Source organism: Lepisosteus platostomus, chromosome 7 (assembly GCF_059453375.1).
Source record: "Lepisosteus platostomus isolate fLepPlt1 chromosome 7, fLepPlt1.hap1, whole genome shotgun sequence".
NCBI classification, from domain to species: Eukaryota; Metazoa; Chordata; class Actinopteri; order Semionotiformes; family Lepisosteidae; genus Lepisosteus; species Lepisosteus platostomus.
In genome coordinates this window covers 56,156,509-56,175,943 of record NC_142617.1, presented here as the reverse complement: position 1 = coordinate 56,175,943, position 19,435 = coordinate 56,156,509, and the positions used below count along the sequence as shown (strand labels likewise).

The window sequence follows — 19,435 nt, the reverse complement described above, 5'->3', positions numbered from 1 at the left end:
CAAGGATCTCAGAGGCTCAAAAGCAGACAAAAGGGAGCTGATTAAAAACATCTACAATCCTGGATGTCCGGAACATTTCCCAGTGACAGGCAATGAGATCGCTACTAGACTGCTCTGCTTGGACACATTAAGGAATAGCTCATTTAACCAGGCACCAGTATCGATTGCTCTATGATGGAAGGAGAGCACAAATTCATTCACAGGAAATGTAATAAAGACAAATGACTTCAATCGATCTTATTGCTTGTTTCCTGGAGAGCTATCCATTTATTCTAATGCCTGGGCTTCAAATGAAATTTCAGCGTAAGGCCACATTGATGATTTCAATTTGATTTGTGAGCCAATACATAAGAACCTCTGTTATTGCCTGTCCATTTTCTATTTAAACATGCAATGGGGCTGTTAGACACTTGTTCAGTAATGACAATGCACACTATGCGAGTTGTAATGCAGGTGGTATGGTGTAGGGAAAAGGCAGAGGAACGAACTGAAAGAATGAGTTTTACAAAATAGGGTGATTTTCCTCTTCACGGGCAAATTCCCTCCCCTTTTCTGAAAGTAAGTTTTAAAAGTACAAACTAGAGGCATGTTAGCACAGGAATGAGTATATAAATATTTGCTGATACATGAAAGAGCTTTGTAAATTTGGAAACTAGGCATGGAATGGAACACTGTAAATACTGTAAGTGGGAGTTTAAGAATATCCCCATCAGTCGTATGATGAACAGAATTACCCCATGAATCCACTGTTACAGCTTTTGATTGATGGGAGTTTGGGGATCAGCGGAGCTCCCTGCAGAAAAGACATTGTGCGTGTTATATAACCAATTAGATAGGCTGTAATGGGATTTTTATTTCAGTCTTTTAGCAAGATTGTTTGCTAGATCTGAGAACGGAGAGGACGTTGGTATTTTTGGATGAGATTTAATATAACCCTTGCCCCCCCCATAACACTCATCTTAAAATGATAGATATCTCCTCAAAACACCTTACAACCCACTAAACACCTTTTTCTTTACACCAAGGCTTTCAAAGACGTGCGCAAGTTTTAGTTTTTGCTTTTTAGTGACCACATCTTTTGCGCAACCCAGCCGGGTTCTGTGTAAACACCACTTGCTGCTATTTATCTGTTCATCCCCTTTGGAAACACAGTGTTCTTTTCCACAGCAGCCTGCCTGGTTCAGTACATGGATGCCTTATATGCAGCATCTGGTTAGGGTTATGGTGTGGATTAACCTCCTTCTGGGCCTTTCAGAACAGTTGTTTTGTCCTTTGCCAAAGTGGAGATGTCCTGTAGCAGAGAAAGCTGGAAGTGATCAATGAGGGGGGGTGTTTCCTTGTCCGATGTTGTTGACCCCTAACATCATATAATAAACAGCAAAGCATTTGTTCCCTTGCTGGGCTGAAGGGTTCATCTTAACTATTTTTTTACATGGCTTTAACAAATCTGCAAACACTGCCAACACCTTATTTTAGATAATAATGTATCTGTTAGTTCTTTATGAGTGACATACACTTAGCACGTGATGGATCGCTTGCTACCTTTAGCTCATTATAGGTGCCTAGCGTAGACGTTGTAAGCAGCAAATACAAACTCCCATCAATAAGTTGTTCTTAGTAAGGACGTAATGCATTTCATACAGGGCATTTGAATAAAGCATTACCAAAACACCCACCATCCATAAAGGCTAGTTTTTTTTTCTTCTCTCTGCCCTTAGCAAAACATTTCATAAATTTTTATTAAGTCTGATCAATAAGGAAGAAAAAGGCTTCTGATTAGTAGATCTACAGTAAGTCTTCTGCATGCTCTGCTGCAAGAAAGGAGATAAATTATCCAAACCCCTCTAGAGAATTCTAGCTGTATTCATTCATAAATGTCTCATTGCCAACCACATTATTTCATTATCACAGGAAATTTCTCTTTCCTTTTGGAGAAAATATTTTTCCCCCCACACATGAGAGCTGTTTTTCCTGTGAAAAGAAAGGTTGTTGTTTTTTTTTCAAAAATGCTATTTTTAATTGGGAGTATTTTTAGAGGACATGTTTAGCTCACTGTAAAGGGAGAGATACAAAACAAAAACATATCAGAAGGTCTTACTTTTTTCTAGGTTTACCAGATTCCAAACCAATATGATGTAACAAATGCAAAGGGAACATGCACTGAAAAAAATAAAATAATGAGACAGTGAACAGCTGTTGATTGTGAAAGACCATGACAGTGGATGTTTCTAGCCTTTCATTGTATCATTAAATACAGTATCATTTAAGATGGAAAAAATATCATTTATTTAAACCTTTCACCCTTAAAATCGTGTTAAGCTTTACAAGGTATTATCATTGTGTATACTAGTTCATGGCCACATTATCTACTCATTGTTTTATTCAAAGCATGTTGCTATAGCTTCTTACCTTTTAGACAAAATACGTTTGTTATCACTATAATCTAAGCCTCTCAGCTATGGCAACACAGAGCACTGAAACAACAATTTTTTTATGAACCACTGTAAAGCACACCAAGGAATAAAGAGCTATGAAAGTGGCTCATACTGTATGTCCAGAATCTTCAACCATTTACTGCAAAATGCCTTTGTTGTTCAGGTATTGTCAATATTTCCAGAATCATGTTATAGTGTTATAACACTTATAAATATGTCCCTTGCGATATTTCTTAATAAGATCAAGTACACAATGAGAAAAATAAAAAAGAAACTATTACTACTTGCTTCCTTTATATATAGTACAGTACATTAGCCTGGTCATGTGGATGAGATATATGGGACACCCTTTTAAAACAAGATAAAATGTACAAGGTGGGGGTAGGGAGCTGATCATTTTGGATGGCTTGAGAAGACAGAAAGGAAGGTCTGGCGTCCTGTATTCATAAGAATGAGACAGGATAACTGAGGCAGGAATAGTTAAACAATTGAACACAGACCTGGAACAGCAAGTGTTAATTAATAATTCCTAACAGTTATATAGACCTTCCCTGGACACACCACTCAAAGCACTTTACAGGTAATGGGGACTCCCCTCCACCACCAATGTGCTGCATCCACCTAGATGATGCGACAGCAGCCAAAGTGTACCAGAAAGCTCTCCACACATGACCTCTCAGGAGAACTGCACCTTTTTTTACAGTACAAGTGGCATCAGGACCCACAAAGACAACAGTGTGAGCACCCCCTACCGGTCTCATTAACAGCTCTTCCTGCAGCAACCTTAGCTTTCCCAGGAGGTCTCTCATCCAGGTACTGGCCAGGCTCATAGCTGGAGACAAGCTCACAATTAGAGACAAGCTGCAATTAGAACTGAAAAATAGGAGGCACTGTTGCATGTGAAAGGATGTGAACATTCAGAATAAAAGTCAACAACCAGGGTGGTCAAAGGCAGCACTCTGAAGCCCATCATGAAGTGTGATTAGTCTCTAGAAATCAGACCAGTGAGACAGTCTCAGGTACTGAGCTACAGAGAAATCAGAGAGGAGTGCAGGTACAAACTTGTAACGTACAATAAGACAGGCAGCTTCAGGGAGATCAAAGTGTTGTTTTTTTATTTTGGCCATGGTTAACTATTTTGTTCAATTCTGTTCACTTGAGAAAGTTAACACCGGGAACTTCTGATCGAGAAGGAATATTGCAGCCTACTGTTCTGGCTGATCTAGTATTTTCATCTGATACTAGTTCAGTTGCTTCCCTCCATCCAGACACGAACCAGGCACAAGCTCCCTGAGCCTCTGAGATCTGAAATATTGAGGCCAGCCTTCAGACAGGTCTGGCTGCTGAGAGACAGAGAGTCAACCTCGATTCTCCTCTTGACTGCAACACAGCAGACGTTCTTCTCCAGCACAACACATAAAACAGCCCGACTGCCACAAAGGCCAAGTGAAATAGCTGCTTTAGCTTTCTCAATCTCTGAGAAAATTTCCAAGTACCTCGCACTTTTTTTCCAGAAAGAATCACATCAGCCAGCGAGATGACAGGAAGCGTGCCAGCTGAAGGAGATGGATGCTGCAGCTCCTGCAATAACTTGCTTTTCCGAAGCTGCCATCAAAGCGGACTCATTTTTAAAAATTTAATAAAAATAAATACGTCAGTCTAATGAAAGGAATGCCAGGAGTATTTTCATTTTTTGGCAGTTCTAAAGAGATTGCTCAGAATAATTCATGTTTATTCAGAAGCTCCGTCTTTGTGTGTTTATATCCTCACCACTGTTGCTTATTAATTATGCTGGGGTGGGGGGGGAGAGGCCACAGGAATAATAATTGTGTCGGTGTAGTCAGATTCTGCGGGCAGAGTCTATGTGCCTTGTCTTTATGAGTCACACTTGTTAGAAAAAAGCAGAGGAGAAAGTCTTGGAATGGTTGCATCAGTGGATCAAGCTATATAATCTAACAGCTAGGACCCATGATCAGCTTGATGTAAAACAATTGATACAAAATGAAACCAGGGCTTAGTTCAATTCCTTGCATTTTCATAGGGCCTAAAACTGAAACTCACTGATGTTGCGTTTTATAGTTTCAGGTGCATTATAAGTGAATTAATAATTGAATTTGTAAGTGTAATTTACATCCTGTTGGATCCCAAAGCGCTTCACAGATGGAAGAGGACCTGCTTTTGAAGTTCAGCCCCCACATGCTTACACAGCAAGTGGAGAAGTAAGACGTTACTTCAGCAGTAGAATTAAGCCAGAATTTTGGAGAAACTAGATTGTGCATAATCTCATTATTCCTTGTAAAACTTTATAATCGTGGTCACAATACTGTAAACGGTGTTCCCCATTTTCATCTTACAAAAACAACAGGATTTGTCTTTAGAATATTTGTTTTACTCTAAGCAGAACACTGAATTGTTAAATGCAGTACATTTTATTGTACGACAGCCACATCTAGTGGAGGTTTCAGTTTATTTAACCTAAAACTAATTTAACAGGTTGAGTTTAAATTTAGCAAGTCTATTGTACATGGAAATAATAGGGCCAGACTGCCCTCTAGTGATGAACCTGGCATTATAACAGTGTTTAAGACAAGCTAATAGGCATATACTAAAGAAAGGAAGTTTTATACTGTACAATCACTAATATCAAATTTTCTTTTACATGCTATGAAAAACCTTATAAATGGATTTGTAGCACTGTAGGAACTGAAGTGACTGACGTGTTGGCATTTTTTCTGTTTATGCTTTGAACATTGATGTGTGATGAACAACCTGAATTTTACGTTTTTGTCATTTTCAGGTTTGGCTAGTCTATTTTCTGTTAATGGACTGGTTCTGTGATCCATGCACCTACTTTTGCCAAGCTGAGAGCACAGTGACTTTTGGGAATATCTACCTCTGTAAAAATATATTTGTATTGATCTTCACACAGACTTTAAATTGATTTTAGATTTTTTTAGAAAAAGCCTGTGATTGGCTTCCCTCCTTGGCACCGCTTTAGAAATGTCTTTGTAAAACCTTTATCATCTAAAACAACACTACCATCCAGCATACCTAAAAGCGTGCAATGAGTTTTGTTTTAACACGCTTGAAACATTCTTCTGCTCTACATGCCCTTCCCAGAACACCACTTTGCTGATCAAAGGGGCATCTTTCATTGCCAAGGGAGAGGAGCCAAATGATTTGCCTTGGAAACTCTTTGCAAGAGACTCAATATTAAAGAAAAACAGAAAGTCAACAGTAATGCCAAAACAGTGTACACACAGAGCTGTGCTACCTTAACACAAAAGGCAGGGCGACAGGTATAATTTGGAGGCTACATCAAGCGCAAAATGTGCTTCTCAGCACTGACCCTCAGCGAGGGCTGACACTGCTCATGCAGAAAGAAAGAGGATTTCTACCATGGCTACTCTCTATAACAGAAAGACTGGCTACGAACTCATGCACTGGACGCAAGCTATACCACAGCCCTGCTCCATCAAAGACGCCGCGTAGCATCACTGCTGACCTTTCTCGTCCTGCGCCGGGGGGAGGATGTAGTCGACCAGGTTCTCCGTCACGCTTATGAACACGTCCACGCCTTCCGCGGCCAGCCGGGCGGGCCTGCTGCTGAGGAGGTAGTCCACAGTGTCGCCCAGGGCGCTCCTGGTCAGCTGGTAGCTGTCCAGCGCCACGCTGAGCACCCGGTCCGAGGTGCGGGCGATGGGGCTGGTGATGCTGTCCTTTGCCACCGTTACTGTGGATGAGATCACTTCCGCGATGCTGGACGCGAGCTGTGGGAGAGGCCGGGAAAGGTGGGCTGTTTGCAGGGGAACAGCAAGGCTTGTGCTCTGAACCCAGGGCAAAGCCTGAGGGACACATCTTTTAGAAGATTACACCACACAAATAACCTCAGACCATGCAATACCACCCCTCGGCCTACTTTCACCAATTTCATAGACTTACGCAGAGCAGCTGTAATGAGAGGAGTGTCTCGGATCACAGCGACATTGTGAAATCCCTGGCTTTAATCAAAGTTTGCCTTTTCATTTATATCTGGACAGAAGACTTTAAAGTGCACGCGCCTTGGAATGGTCTGAGCAAAGTTCATAAATGATGAACACAAAGCCAAAACCTAGCACAGCAGGAAATGTAAATTGATATTTAATTTACAACCCATTAATTGCACCTCAGCTCTGAAGGACCGTCTTCACTCTGATGGAAAAGTCAACAAATACAATAATGCACGGCTGCATCCTTACCTTGTCTGGGGGATACTGCAGGGCAGGGATGTTCTCTTCCAGCCGATCCAATCCCTTACAGGCCAGTTTGTTTACAGCTACAACTAAAACCAGAAAACCACGTCACCAGACAGCATTCAGCCTGGGAAACATTATAGTGGTCCACTTTATTTAAGTCAGAGTGAACTGCAGTCGAAGCTCAGTAAAGCACAGAGGTGTGGAAAGGCACACTATTATCCACTGGGAATTAAAGCATAGAACAAACATTATGAAGCTATAGGAAAATTCTGAAAACAACATGAAAATATACCATAACACCAAACCTTATACTGCAGTCCCAAGTTATGGCTTCATGAGTTATTTGCATATTTTTTACTTAAGTAGAATTTCAGCAGTTCAGTAGATTAGATCCTAATAAGGACAGGCTGCCCAAATCCCCCTCAATATTGTGAGGAAAGAGCCAGGGAGCAGCTGCAAGGGTGTAGAATGGGGAGGGGGGGGGGCTTTTGAGTCAGATACATGAAAACTTATATACGTAGGTAAGTGGAAGTGTGCGAGATTGGGATCTAACCTTCCTCCTGAACTTCTGTTAGAAACTCCATTCATAAACTGGATATATCACATCTGATAAGCCAAGTAGGTCAGGATCCATGTCTTTAGGTGTAAGAAGCTAATGTTGACAGTCTTTTATTTTAAAAGGGTCACATACTGTAAGTAGGACAATAAGAGCCTCAGAAGTGTTGTACACAAAAGGATGCCAGATGAGTTATCCCGCTTATTTTTTTCTGGTAACTAATGAACCTTAGAATATCATCCACTCACATCTGAAGTATCACAATGAGGCAGATCCAGCTTCTATAAACTACTTTGCCATCTGTAGCTCTGTTGATCACAGCAAATGTCACAAGATGTTTGATGCAACAATATAAGAAGCATAAGTGTAAAATTCAGCTGTTCAATGTGGACTTTAGATCTTAGGTAAAATTACTCAACCTGAAACTGCCCCTGTATACAACATCACGTACATTATGCTCCTGATGTTCTTAAAGTTCTTCCTACAGTAAGTTGTTGGTTACACTATGTGCTACAAAAATATATAGACATGGAGTTTTAAGAAAACTTAAATTACCATTAAAATGGAACAAATTTGCTCTGATGTCTTTTATTCAGGGCCATTAAGGAGAAGCTGAAAGTTCTTAGTGCCTAAATCTCTCTTTCTCTGTTCTTTTCTTTCAACAGCTTCCAGAGGCACGTTTGTACAAGCTGGCAAAGACTTATTGAAATCAGGGAATCAGGGAAGCAGCACAAAAAGGACACAGGGGGAGAAAAAGCACATCACCACACAGCTTGCTAAATATTAACTTCTTATTTTGCAAAACAAGCAAAGAAAATTTAATTTTCATGTTGCAACTATATGCTTGATCAGTTCTGAAAGCATTTGGATGTGTCCTTATGTGTTATTATTGTAATGTTTTACAATATTAAAATAGGATATTAAAAAACAATATTAAAATCTGAGGTGCAAAAATAATTTGAGGAATTCTAAAATGTAAATTGTATGCAAATAAACCTCTTAAAAAAATAATACATTTTTACCTTTAACAATTTCTGAGCAGGTCCGGTAAAAATAAGTTTCATATATCTGTACAAACTTTTCAACCTTCTGTAAGTTGCAAAGCTTGAACATAGACCAAACCATTTTGAAACTACAGATTTGTCCTATTCTCGTGTCTTTCTGGTTTGTCCCGTTTATTTGACAGGTGATCAGGTCTATTTGTGTGTCAGCTTGGACCGGTTGAAATCAGTCCAGGTTGGTAGCCTGTTTCCAGATTCTCTTTTGTACATAGATCTGAAGATAAACTGAAATAACAGATTTCCGCTGTTCTGTCTATCTGATCAGTTCTGATGTGGTCCAATCAAGGGTTAGGTTAGGGCAAAATAACCAATTATTTTCAATTTCCTTTAGTAATCAAAGCTCTCTATCCACAACCTTCCACATCATCACAGGCTCTCAGACAACGCCCGTCTCTCCCCTAGGCTTGCCCTGACCTTGAGTCTTAGTGCCCTGCTGCCTGGAACTGAATCCTGAGAGAAGTGCATCTCATGTATTTACTGTCACACGCAGTTGCAGTAAGTCTTGGGTAGCCTGGGCGGTTCTGTCTAGACATTGGCAATGATCAGCCAAGGCAAAAAAAATGGAAAAGAAAACAATGCACTTTTATTGAGTAATAGTGTAACCAGTCTGGGATTTTACTTAAGCAAGACAGAATGGAAAATTAATAAATGCTTACGCACATGTTTAGATCAATGTGTCATTCAAAGTCAATTGTAATGCCAAAATGGTGTACACAGAGCTGTGCCCGGGTACATTTAAACAAAAAGTTGGGTGATATGTAAAAAGAAGAGCTGTAAAACTTTAAATATGAAAAGCATTGTAAATGTTTGGCCGTTTAACAGTTTGGGAGTGTTGGTCTGTAACCAACTGAAACTTTATTTTTTTCTAAAGTGGGGGTCTTTTGCATCCACAAATGAGTAATAACACTGACATTTAACCCATTCCTGCGCAGAGCTGCTGCTGCTCTATGAATGGTAGGTTTATTAGCACACTGGCAGGAGCACATGTTATTCCACGATCACAAAGTCGGTAATGCTAGAGAAGCTCAGGCCAGGCAGAGCTTATCCCACAAACACAAGGGCACAAGGCAGAACTGAGTGGACAAGAGGCATTCTCCAGACAGGTGGATAGTCTCCCCCCGTCTCCTCTGGTCCTCTGATCACAGGACCAGAGGGTGAGGGACCAGTAATAACAGCCAATCACAACTAATCAAGTGGAAGGAAATTTGAGGACCTATTAATAATCCACACAACAAAGAGAGATAACTCAGAAATAGCATGATCCAAGAGCTGTGAGACGGCAGCACAAGTCAACAGACTACTGCGTGGGCCGTTGCTGACATGGAAACTTCCAAAACAAAATTTTTACTGAAAACAAAAAAAACTTATACTGCTTTCAAACTTAAAAAAGTGTAAATATCATGTTGAGAAACTCATTCTAAGTTTATTTTTTAATTCATTTCTTTCAGAGCGTGTTTTTCAGCTTTCTAAAATAACTTAGCTTTACCTTTCAGCTTTCTAAAATTTCTAAAATCAACAGAACTGGAGCTCTGAAAGCAGGGCTGTTAACATTTTCAGCTGGTACTGCATCTGCGTAATTGTTGCTCCCCTCTGCAATTACACTTTAAAATAATGTATAAAAATATGAATTTTAATCACAGCTTTCACAGGACATGTTCCTGACATTTTGTTTTGTCCTGACCTCTTTTTTTGGTGGTGATGGTCATGTTGTGTTGGACAAATCTCCCCTGGTGTCATTAATAAAGTTTGAATTAACTCTCTGGAATCCCAGCACAGACCAATAACCTGCCAGTGGCTGTCTGACTGTGTGCTTGTAGCCTTGAATACACACTTCACATCTCTACAATTGTTTCACATGGCAACAAAAACAAGGAAGAAAGGTACTGCCCTTATCAATACAGACTACTGCCCTGCAACTAATTCACTAGGAATAACAGCAGCCAGGAATTCAGCATACTGAAAGGTTTATGGAGTGCACCGGTCACAATAAAATTTGACTTAACCCCTTGGCTGAGGGCTGACCTCCTGGCCTGACGAGGAGGCTGGGAGCGAGAGGAGAGACCAAGGGGCAGTTGCAGAGGTGGCGACGAGCTGAAGGAGGGATGCGATAGAGTTATGCGAGGGAGAGAAGGGGATTACATCATTTTTAATGTTTAAGTGAAGAAGTTACATCAGAACTGATGGCAAATTACTGACAGCTGAGGCTGATCGAACTCGGCTGTGTCCTCCATCCTGAACGTTCATTATAAACTGCATTTACCGTAGCTCAAGTGGGCAGCTGCCTCAGCAGGCGTAGGCTGCAATGGAACAAGTAAAGGTTTATTCCATGCTGAAAAGAGAAGGAAAGAAACAAAGGTTCAACTGTGGAGCCTTCTTCAGGGGTGCTTCTTCTACACCCGAAGAAGGCTCCACACCTGAAACGTTGTGTTTCTTTTCCTCTCTTTTCATCTTGGAATAAACCTTTACTTGTTCCATTGCACTTATCGTAGTCTAGCGTAGCGGGCGCACAGTGGAAACTGGAGATCCACGGGGTGAAGGCGTACTCACTCTGTGGCTCCAGTCTGTGGATGGCAGGCTGGATGCTCAGCACGGCCAGGCTGGTGGCCACCTTGGCGCCTGTCTCGTACACTTCGCAGACGGAGCAGACGACAGGGTGCACGTGCTTGGTGCTGCTGTAGGCCCTCTCGATGACAGCGAACGTGCCGTCGACCACCGGCAGGGCCAGGAGCCGGGCCAGCACGCTCTCCTGCGGGGGGGGTCAGAGCCAGCAGTCACTGCCCTGAACAGTTTCCCTTTTCCCCTTTTCCTTTCGTATTGTTTTCATCATCGAAGCAGAATAATTTAGAAGTTACCTCCTTGGCACACGAAAATCAATTTCTCCTTTAAACATTTTAATTTCATGTGTGCTTTTTAACAGGCAGCAGTGCTCCTTAAAGGACTTCATAGGAAGCTAACGAGCAACCCTAACTTTTCACAAACGGACTATTACTTTTGTGAAGGAGAAGTTAGGAAGATCTGGCAGTATTTGTACTTGCTGTATTTGTAAAGTATTTGCATTCAGTCATCATTCCAAAGGCAGTCATTGTTTTAGTATTTTTGGTGTATTCAGTGAAAACAAAAAACGATTTTTTCAGAATGCTTTTCTGTACCTCTGTGCTCTCAGGTGGAGCAGGGACTGTCTTCTCTGTAGCCATTGTGGAAGTTCAGCCTGTCAATAGAAACAGAAGCTGGATTCTCCAGTGAACAGTCAAGAGATAAACTGTCAGGGTAACAATCAAGGTATCTGCCAGATCGTCTCCGAAAATGAGCTCCCAGAGTGAAGTTTCCCAGATTAACCGTTTCAAATAGATTAGCCCACAAACTAACACTCGCAACCAACAACTTCGTATCAGTCATATTCCAGGCAAGAGGGTCAAGAAAAGTAAACAACTGAAAGAAGACTTTAATTTGGAAAACAGAGCCGTGCCACATCTAATATCATGAATGAAAAGAAGAATTACAAAAAGCAAATAATCTCATACTAACACTGCACCGCTCATGAAGCTAAAATACCCGTATGATACACACGGCTTGCATTAACAGATTTTGTTTCAGTCCGTAGTCGAAAAAAACGTATAAACATGGTACAATTAAGATATTTTTCTTCATTGTACCCCTCCTGCTGAGTGCTGTAAAAATGCCGTTTTGCGTGGCTCCGAATTTCGACCAGTTTCACTGGTGTTGCAACTACGTAAAACTTCTAAGCCAAACCCGCAGTAAACACTTGCGAAATCAAGCACCACAACTACGCATTTTTAAGTGGCGAACTTGGTGGCACATGGAAGGGCTTGGCATCAGCTTCATTTGTGCCCTCGGAATCCCGAAAACGTTATCTGTCAATACAGCGGTGCAGCCCTGATGCTCCCCGGCCGGTGCTGTAGTAATACTCACTCTAGCCTGAAGGCGCAGCGCTCACTGCGTCCGCCACTTGGCTCCTATGGGGAAAGGACTGAGCGGACGTGCCTCGGGCAAACAGATACTGTACCAGCTGTCATTCCCCGCCCACATCGGTCCAGACCTGTCCAGCACTTCCTCCGCGCTGGAAAGCAGGGGTTTTTAAAGGCTCGTAGAGATGTAATGACTTAATGTGTGATGCTCAAATAACTCATGCATTAAGGACATCACGTTTTTTTTTCTCTTCTCTAGAACATTTTCCTAAAACCCTTAGCTTACTTAGGAATTGGGACAGTGTCTCTGTCTACAATTCAGTGGCTATGATGCCAAAACTGTACAACTCGGAATGTCATTTCTAAATAGTGATTAAAGTTTTTATTATATATACATACGACGGCAAATCGCAGCGATACCAGGATTAAACACCTAAAACCCAGAGTTATGGTTAATGCTCACTACGACAAGTGGGAAACCCGGGAAAACGTAAATACAGTTAATTAATGGTATAATAGAAACCATAGGAAAACCGCGAAAATACTATTCAGATTTGACATGGTATACTCAGTTTGTGAAGAACTGATAGTGCACTGTGCTTTCTAATTAAAACATAATTGCACATTCCCGATTACGCGTTTAGAAGAGCCTAGTGTTCGGAGTGGCTCTACAATCTAACATTTGGGCTACGACTAAAGTTTTCGGTAAGGTTTTTGCAAGTGTTTTATGATGTAGTTTAGGTCCAAGTAAGACTTTTTGCTACACACAAGGTATGAATTAGGGACAAACAATGTTGTTTTTCGCGTTGGCTCTACTACGTCTCAGTTTAGTCAATAGTGTATAGTAAATTTAGTAAATAGTGAGTGCTCGAAGTCAGGGGAGAATTGGCTATCAGACCTACCTGTTCAAGCAGAGTGTATGTTGGGTTATTGTTGGGTAATAAATTAAGAGAAAATGATTACAATAGTAGTAACAAATTAATTAAATTTAGCATAACAGAATGATAAAGACTTAATGTATTTGAAGCAGGTTTTGTTAGTCTAACAAGAACTTAACCCACTGGCCAAAATATTAGCAATTCCCACCCAATAATGGTTTGAGCCACTGTTATCCAAACCTATCACTTTGTCTATCTGGATCCTCTTCACGAAGGCAATGGCCTACAGCAGGAGTTTGTGGACCTCCAGAGATCTCCAGAGACTGTTCAGGTGTTCTCGGAAGCAAAGGGAGACTTCTCACCTTCGGGCTAAAATAGCTCTTACCAAGAGTGATTTCTCAACAAAAAGAGACCACCATCCAGTGTGGGAAATTCCTATGTTTGGGTTCGAACTGCATTGCTCCACCATTTTTCACTTTGTAACGGGTTTATTCCATGCTGAAAAGAAAAGAAAAGGAAACAACGTTTCGGCTTCGGAGCCTTCTTCAGGTGTGGCTCACCCTTCTTTTCAGCATGGAATAAACCTGTTACCTGTTCCTTTGCAGCTTACGCAAGCTGATGCAGCCACCTACTTGAACTATTTTCAATTTAATTGAGATGGAGGGATTCTTCAGGCTTTCCAAGATTATGGAAATATTTTTCATGCTCCTCAAGCCAGCTGTGGATTGCCTGTTATAGTCTCTCCATTTTAATAAGGATTCATAGCATTTTGGCCAATTAATGTATGTTGGCAGAAAAACATTAGGTTCATGACCAGTGCAGTTACAACTATGTCAAATTACAGTGTTAGTCTTTGTTCTTCAATAAGCCCCAGATTTCTCTTTACTCATGTAGTCTGTGAGCAAATCCTAACAATCTGGGTGAAAGGTGATTTTTTGTGCAATCCTGAAGGATCATTTTGAAATCCTGAATCCGAGTCAAACATTCGTACAAGCTCGGTGTCACAGAGGACATTCTGTCTGCAACTCGGGATTGACCAGTCCCCTAACAACGAAGCCGGGTACAGTATCTACAATAAACAGCTTATTCTTTCTGCGTCTGGACTTCAATCAAGTGGAACTGACTTTGAAACTGCTCTCCTCCTTTATTTGCATCCTCCACGGCATCGGTTTCAAAAGATGTCAATGTTGCTTTGTAAATGTATCCATAAAGCAGCTATTTCTTATTTTATAGCTAAAATTCTAAAACTCGAAAAAGATATGCTAGATAAAGATGATACAATATCACAGAGTATATAGTAGCTTTTAAAATGAGGATCTGCTGTCTTTAAACCAAAGCTAATCTCTGCTAAGGGTCACAGCTGTTTAAACAGAAATAGAACAAAACAGAATTGTTGATCCATCCATTTTCATTTGGCAAATATCTTGCTCTATTCTGATTAAAGAAACATTTAAATATGTTCAACCTGGTGAAATTAAAAAAGTAATTGTTTATTTCAAAAGGGTCTGTTGTACAGTAGAATTAAAGTGTACCATTTCTATTAATATAGAAAGATCAAAAACAGCATAGAAACAAGTGCCATCATGAACATTTAATACATTTGTAGCCCTACAGTATGTATTTATTACATGTGAGTGTGCAGTTTATTTTTGTCATCGTATGACTTACAGCACTTCCCAATACACATAATTATACTTTATAATTTTTATAAAGGCTAAGGGTTGATTCTAACACTTCCTTGTTTTAAGGGATGCCTCGACTCTAAATTTTTCAAAAACAAGAGCTTCAAGACTGTTTGCAGAGAACTTACAAAAAGTTCTCAGAACTACAAAATCTCAACTGTTACAATAAAAAGGAAGGCTTTATATGTTATTTTGAAGGTAAATCTTTTTCATTCTCAATGTTAATTTTGTTAAACACAACCATATACAAATCAATGGTATCTGCTTGCTAGATCTCAATATAATTTAGTTGAACATACTCTATATATTGTAACACATATGGCCAACATTACAGGTTGTGCGAGCCGGTTGCCAGTGCAGTGATGTCACCGCCCTTCCCTGTGAATAGCAGGGACCTCAGCCGCTGAGCTGAGGGGAGATCTCCCTTTAGCTCAGCTGGCTGGGTCCCTGTTGATTGACTCCAGAGGCCCAGGTTCGAGCCCCCAGCGGTGGGGGGCTGACTTGAGGTGTCAGCGGCGTGGATGCATACCCACGTGAACCCGAAAGCGCTACAATATTATTAATCAAGAACAGTTTTTCTATTGGTTAACATAATTTGTAGGAATGACTAGAAAGAAATAATTTAACTAGAGAACAAGTTCTGGTACCAAATGGGTGTGAGGTAGGAATAGTACTAACAGCTGGCAGTAGAAGCAGGTGTGTGCATTCAATATCTACCTCATTAACACAGACAAGTCTCTGTAAGTAGGTAGAAAAAATACAGTGCTTCCTTGATTTAGCCAACATCATACCAGGTAGTGGATTGAAAGATATTTGCTTTATGGAATAATCATATTTTCAAGAAAATATTGTCATTAAACTTAATCTTTGAATTCTTTCTTTCACTTATGAATGTGATGTTGTTTCAATTAAGCAGACAGCAGAATTTTCAACAGCACAGAGTAGATAGTTCTTCTCCTCATACTAAGTGAAGTGTTCTGTCGCCCTGTGGTCCTCTCATTACAATCTCCCAGACGTGCATCCCTTTCAAAAATTATAAATAATCAGAAACTGAAATTAGTTTGACATTAGTATTCTTTTCCAGATCGAATTCGTAATCCTCTCTTTTTATGCTTAACCTCCTTTATATAAGGGAAAACCCCACACTTGCACTGGCAGCACAGTTTCCTCTTGCGAACAGGTGCTAATTTGCTCCCTGCCAGTGAAGGAGTAATACCCCCTATGGAGCAAGATCAGCACCCCCCGACTACAGAAAGTCAGCACACAGCATTAGGATTGTTAGTGATCACTACCCATAAACCTCTGCAGCTCAAGCCGCAGCACCAAAGCGCTCGGCAATCTCTCTCGTACCATCAGCCACCTTGTCCCCTCCGCCGGCGCTCAGCTACGGTTTCACTTTCAAGCTCGGCTGCAGGACTGAGAGTATTCCCAAAACCGAGGAGGCCAGCCCGCAAAACCCCACCACCCCCGGGTTGGTCTTGTATATGCGGAGGCTGTCCATTGGGATGAAGAGGTCGCAGACGTTCTTCACCGTGTCCAGGAGCAGGGGGGGGTGGCTCCGGAGGCTCTCGCAGAGGAGCAGCAGAAAGGCGTCGAGCTTCGGGACCACGATGCACGCCACGTCCCCGTTGCTGCCGAGGTGCCGGCTGATTTTCTCCTGGACCTGCTTATCCCGGGCTCTGCGTCCCATGATGCGGGAGATCTGGTACAGGTCCCGCGCCAGGTTCAGGAGCAGGGAGACGAGGTAGAAGCGCGAGGCGAGCAGGCCCCAGCGCTCCTTGTCGAGGTGCTGGAGGAACCCGAGGCTCCTGGCCCACAGCAGGTTATCGCAGATGAAGTACAGCGCGCGGCTCAGGTGGGCCACGGCCAGGCAGGCGCGCAGGACGGGATCGGAGAGCTGCAGAGTCCGCCTGGCTGCATGCACAGAGCTCACGGTGTTCCCCAGCCTGAACACTGCAGGAGGAAGCAGGCGCAGGCACAACTCTGAGGGTTCTGTGAGAAACGGCTTCTTTCCCGTTGTCTTGCTCAGGAAAAGGCGGCGAACCCCGATTAAAATGGAACGTTCACTTTTTCAGTTATGACACAAGACAGTCGTGCGTCCGAGCTATGCAGCGTTGCAGTGGTCAGCATTGCTGCCTTGCAGCTCTGGGGTGCTGGGTTCAATTCTGGACTTGGGGCACTATCTGCATGGAGTTTGCATGTTCTGCCAGTGTTTGCAATCCCCCCCCCCACAAACACGCTGGTAGTTTAACTGGCCTCTGGAAGAACTGAACCTGGTGTGAGTGGGGTCATGTCTGTGTCTGTGATCGAAGGGCAGCTCGTCAAGGGTATACAATACCATGCCCTGCTGCTTGCCGGGACAGACTGGGGCTCCCCCGCCATGCTGGACTGGGAGAAGCAGTTCGAAATTGGTCCGCCCGCGTGGACAGCGAGTCACAGCTCTGAAACACCAGCCACCTGCTACTGGTGGAGGTTCCTTTATTATGCAGAGATGTGAAGGTTCAAGAAACCAGAAGGAACACACTGCTCAAAGACAGATTAAAGACAAACCCCCCTCCACCCCTCCAAGATTAGGGGTATCCTTTATCGCGGTAGTCTTTGAGCACTGCCTGGTATGTGGGGCGACAGGAAGACTCCAATCCCCGGTGCTGTATGTGCAACTCCTTTGAGAAGCACACAATGGAAGAGCACACAGCACCCCAACACAATGGAAATATATGATCCACATGCAAAGTAAATCAGTCAGAACCTGCAACCCCCATTTGTAATTTATAGCTGCTTTATTCAGAAGCACTTGACTGCTGGGTGTGTTTGTCACAGGAGCAGGTACTTACATTTCCTCCCTGCGCTCATGTTCGTTTCCAGGTTGTCCAGCTTTCTTGCCAATTCTGCCCTCGCGGCCTTATTTCGTATCAAATACTTCAGCAAGGCGCATGCGTACTGCGTAGCTCTGAAAGGAAGCACATACTGCACTTTCAAGAGTGTCTTCCAGCAGGAGTACTGAAACAGAGTTTGATATTATTTTCTATTTTGTTAGACCTGATTGGGATAAAGGATTTGTTTTTATTATTAAGCTGCTCATTATTTTGGCAAAATACTTCATCCACAAAAGTAAATGGTCTAATACTGCTCCCTCTATTAATGCTTATAAGGTAGAATTCCTTTTTTTTAATTTAAATTCTATTAGAAATTTAAAGAATCAAAAGGCAAGACATATACTGGAAATGTGTAAAAACCTTAATTTTCAGCTTTTATCCTTGTGAATTCCCCTGGCTGTGAAGCGTCTATTTCTGTAACCGTTTCAATATTGTCTCCTTTTTTGTATTTCTGATGTTTAAATATATTGTTTAAAAGTATTGAAACAGGCTTTGATCGTGTAGATATTAATTCTTTATGAGCTGAAATTTACAACAAGCGGCAAAATGTGCTCTATAAGATGAGAAATGAAAATACAATACAAATTTAAACCTCCAAGTAACATCATCCTGTTCTTGATATTGCTACACCAGCATTTTTATTGGGGATTCTGGAAAAAGAAAACTTGTATCCACTGCTAGATTTCTTAGTAAAAAAGAGAAAGAAACTACATCTTTATGTACCTGCGTTCATGCGGGAAAAAATAAACGCTGAATTGGTCAACCAGCAATACACACAGTGATTAAAAATAAACCAAAACATGGTGATAATATTGTGGAGCACGCCGATTGTCGATCATCTCTCTCCGTTTTAATTTGAACGAATAAGAATTCTAGATCATCCTACTCCTAGTGGGAAAGTCGGGCGAGATCGCATTTCTGTACATGATTTAAATCGACTACGTAACTTAAAAACTATTTCACCAATCCCTTAAGCGAAAGAATCTTTGACAAAGATCCCATTTTTTTTTATTTTGCACGCTCTTATTTGATTTGATTTTGCTTTATTCAGTTCGACAACAGGTGTCATACCAACTCCTTCCACTTAAATATGATATTAAACACGTCTTTTAATAACAGCCAGGCAAAAAGACATTCTGTTCACCGTTTATGAAACGCACGCTTTAATTCTACATTATAATTAAGATGCGATCTTACTACTTTGAGTGTCTGTTTGGGGACATATGTGACTTCAGTTCCTCAACAAGACACTGCAGGTTGTAATACAACTACAGGTAGTAATACTATAATCGAACAACTTACCTGAAAATCCGGTCCCTTCCCTGGCTTTGGTTAGTGAAGTTTATGAAATGTTCCATTATAAATGTTTCTCAAGATTAATAAATTGAACCTGTAAGGCACCGCTAATGGAACGAGGTACTTTTGTTTTACAATATGGTCGTGTGATGTAACATTCAGCAGAGCCTGCAAGTCCAGGAAAACGGACGGCAGCGGTAACTATTATTTAACGCCTGCCGGGTTTAACGAAGGAGCCCGTTTTTTTAAATGCTTTTTTTTCTCTTATACAAAACTGAAGAAGTTACACAGCTGAGGTAAGCGCTGCCAGACCTTTATTTATGGAGCCCCACTGACGTGAGGAGATCCTAGGCTCCCTTTCACACAGACCCGTGGGAAACAAAGGTCATTGTGCATCAGCCACGCTCGTCCGCAAACACGGCTCGTGTAATAATACAGAGCACAGCAGCGCGATGAGCTGTGGTACCAGATAACCCCGAAACGAGTTCTC

At 41.6% G+C, this 19,435-nt stretch overlaps 2 protein-coding genes across 6 annotated transcripts in view; both read right to left on the bottom strand.

Annotated features, from left to right (window-relative positions):
• The window catches only part of plin1 (perilipin 1), a 35,183-nt gene extending 22,812 nt beyond the window's left edge, over positions 1-12,371 (bottom strand). For 4 of the 5 annotated variants that reach the window (XR_015940393.1, XM_088641348.1, XM_088641350.1 and 1 more), the window contains exons 1-6: positions 12,218-12,371; positions 11,437-11,495; positions 10,835-11,033; positions 10,548-10,616; positions 6,674-6,756; positions 5,941-6,205 (exon numbers count right to left, since the gene is read on the bottom strand). Coding sequence is in view for 4 of the 5 variants with exons in the window: in XM_088641348.1 (XP_088497474.1) it covers positions 5,941-6,205; positions 6,674-6,756; positions 10,548-10,616; positions 10,835-11,033; positions 11,437-11,481 (661 nt within the window). In the remaining variant the exon portion in view is untranslated. The remainder of the gene's footprint in view (positions 1-5,940; positions 6,206-6,673; positions 6,757-10,547; positions 10,617-10,834; positions 11,034-11,436; positions 11,496-12,217) is intronic. The other variant, XM_088641349.1, reaches the window with a different exon arrangement.
• A 2,189-nt stretch (positions 12,372-14,560) lies between these two features.
• On the bottom strand, positions 14,561-19,310 carry pex11a (peroxisomal biogenesis factor 11 alpha). The gene is made up of 3 exons (XM_088641352.1): positions 18,952-19,310; positions 17,608-17,723; positions 14,561-16,726 (listed from the first exon to the last, which is right to left on the bottom strand). The coding sequence occupies exons 1-3, from the start codon at positions 19,005-19,007 to the stop codon at positions 16,158-16,160; spliced, it is 741 nt and encodes a 246-aa protein (XP_088497478.1). The 5' UTR covers positions 19,008-19,310; the 3' UTR covers positions 14,561-16,157.
• Positions 19,311-19,435: the final 125 nt, after the last annotated feature.